This window comes from Penaeus vannamei, chromosome 8, assembly GCF_042767895.1.
Source record: "Penaeus vannamei isolate JL-2024 chromosome 8, ASM4276789v1, whole genome shotgun sequence".
Lineage (NCBI taxonomy): Eukaryota > Metazoa > Arthropoda > Malacostraca > Decapoda > Penaeidae > Penaeus > Penaeus vannamei.
The window spans coordinates 8,694,972-8,697,471 of NC_091556.1; the positions used below are offsets into that span (position 1 = coordinate 8,694,972).

At 29.1% G+C, this 2,500-nt stretch overlaps 1 protein-coding gene across 1 annotated transcript in view; it reads left to right on the forward strand.

Annotated features, from left to right (window-relative positions):
• The window catches only part of JTBR (jumping translocation breakpoint protein JTBR), a 6,337-nt gene that overhangs the window by 2,619 nt on the left and 1,218 nt on the right, over positions 1-2,500 (forward strand). Inside the window, exons 2-4 of the mRNA XM_027353257.2 lie at positions 178-332; positions 639-732; positions 1,574-2,500. The exon at positions 1,574-2,500 is cut by the window's right edge and continues 1,218 nt beyond it. Of these exons, the coding sequence (XP_027209058.1) occupies positions 178-332; positions 639-732; positions 1,574-1,736 (412 nt within the window). The 3' untranslated portion in view covers positions 1,737-2,500. The remainder of the gene's footprint in view (positions 1-177; positions 333-638; positions 733-1,573) is intronic.

Below are 2,500 nucleotides of genomic sequence, written 5' to 3' on the forward strand. Positions count from 1 at the left end.
CTTTCCATAGTCGTCCTGTGGTTCAGCTATACATCATGGCCTCTAGATTAATCGTTGATATTTTGACATAACCTAAGAGGCTATGGAGTATATTTGGCAAATTATGTACCCTATATATACCCTATACATCATTACTTGACATTACAATAACTTTTTTTTATCATTCTATTTTGACAGTTTGTCAGTGCTTGTTTTGATTATTGAGAATGAGCTTGCTCCTAATGACACGCGTCCCCACACCCACACCACTGCTCACCCCAATATGACGCAGCGAGATATGTGTTACCTGCATGAAGAGTTTAGTGAGCTTGAGGAGTGTCAGCCATGTTCAGGTAAGATCTCTAGTTGTATTTTATACATATGTTTTTTATACGAATAGAGGAAATAACGGTTAAAAACTAATAGTTAATCCAATAGGTTATTGTAATGTTTTTTATTGTAATAACAAAAGTAAAATAGTAAGAATAATAACATTGATTCAAAGAAAGATGAATTTTTGTGCTGATGACTTATATATTGATAATTTGTCCCTAAGACTTGTATGTTTGTTATATCAGGATGTTGTATATTGCATTTACTACCAGTAAATTTCTGGAAAATGTATTGTTATCCTGTGTATATGATAAATTGTATTGCAGACCTTGAAACAAAAAGTGGAAGTCCATCGGTGTGTGGGTCAGCAAGCTATCGGCAAAAAATAAAATGCAAAAAGACTGGAGAGGTTTTCAGAAAGTAAGTAACTGCATTTATTACTTTGTTATACACAGCATGTTATAGCTTTGTTTTCTACATTACATATGTGATACATTTGCTTATTTCTGCACATCTATATGATTTATGATAAGTATAAATATCCATAGGTTTGATATAGTACATTCTGATGAAACGAAAGAAACCTCTGAAAAGAATATACATTTTTCAGTACATTAATGCTCATAACATTTTGCATAGCAGAAAAAGGATTGTGAACATTGCAAGCCCTCAGTTAGCTTTGATTTTTGTTTAAACATTATTGAATTGCAAAATTGTCAGATTATTCAATTTACATTATTAGATTATGATATCCATTTTTGAAATGTTGAATGAAGATAAACAAATTATTAAATTTACATTATTAGATTATTAGTTACATAATTGCATTGCTAAATCTACGTTATTAGATTATTAAAATTACATAATTGAATCGTAAAGTTTACATTTTTTAATTATTGAATGTTTAAATTTATTATATTTAACATTATTAAATTGATGGGTAAGAGAAGTAAAAAAAAAGATAAGAAGAAAGAATAAAGGAAAGAAAGAATAAAGTATAATGCTTATTTTAATTAATATCAATGCTTATGTTGTAGGAAGACAGCCAAATGGAATTGTAACTTAGTTGTTCTCTAATTCAAAAGTAACTTTTATGAAAGACAAACAAAATCCAGCAATTTTATGTACGGCTATATTTAGTTTCTGTACAATGGAAAAGATATCCTTATTTTAGTGGGTAATTTAAAGTTAACTCTAGATACAACATTACAGTATTATTTCATATTATTTACAGAGATTAACTAGGTGCTTTTCTTTACAGATGTGACCGTGTGGTGTGGTTGGAAGAACGGCACTTTTGGATCTTTGAGACAGTCATGGGGGTCGTTGGATTAGTGTCTGGTTTGGCAACAGTGTTTAGACAAAAGGTGTTAGACCATCGCATTTTGCAAAGGATACAACGACAGGTGGCAGCTGGAGTCTAAGGGTTTTTATAAATTAATTAATTATTTTATTTATTTTATTTATTTATTTTTTGTATTTATATATTTTAAGAAATTTCCCTTACTTTCCAGTGCATTTGTTTGTGGAATCTGGCATTTGTATTAAGATAACAAGTATTTTGTTAATCAGACAGTTCTTATTGATTATTATTAGTGTTCTAATCATTATAGTTATTATTTCTATTAATGTTTATTTCCCTTGCAGTGTTTAATATCCTTAAGTTTGAATATTGACTTTTTATCATCTATGGAAGATTTTATTTTATTATGGAAATGTAACTAAAGAATGTGGTTAAACTTCTTCCAATACAGAATATTTGCTTATATGTTTGTTACAATCACTGTAAACTTGTTTGTATTGTTCAAAAGGTGCATATGCTAAAGATATTTTTATTTATGAGAAAATGTGTGGAGATGAGTTTGTAAAGACGTGGGTTAAAGAAAAGCTTTTATTTTTGTTATACAAATGTGAGGTTGTGAAAGACAGTTTGGCAGTTGATCTTAGATATATAAGAAATCATTTGATACTATAAAATCTCTTGTAGTGAAAAGAGTTGGATGTAGTAGAATGGGCCACAGATATAATACAGAAATGTAATTTTTCTAAGATACAGAAATATTGACTTTTTTCCCTAGAAATAAAAGGATATATATATAGAATAGAGTTCATAATTTCTGATTCACAGGAACGTCACTAAAGAATTCTTTATAGGGGTTAAGTCTTAACGAAAGGGATTTGAATGCAC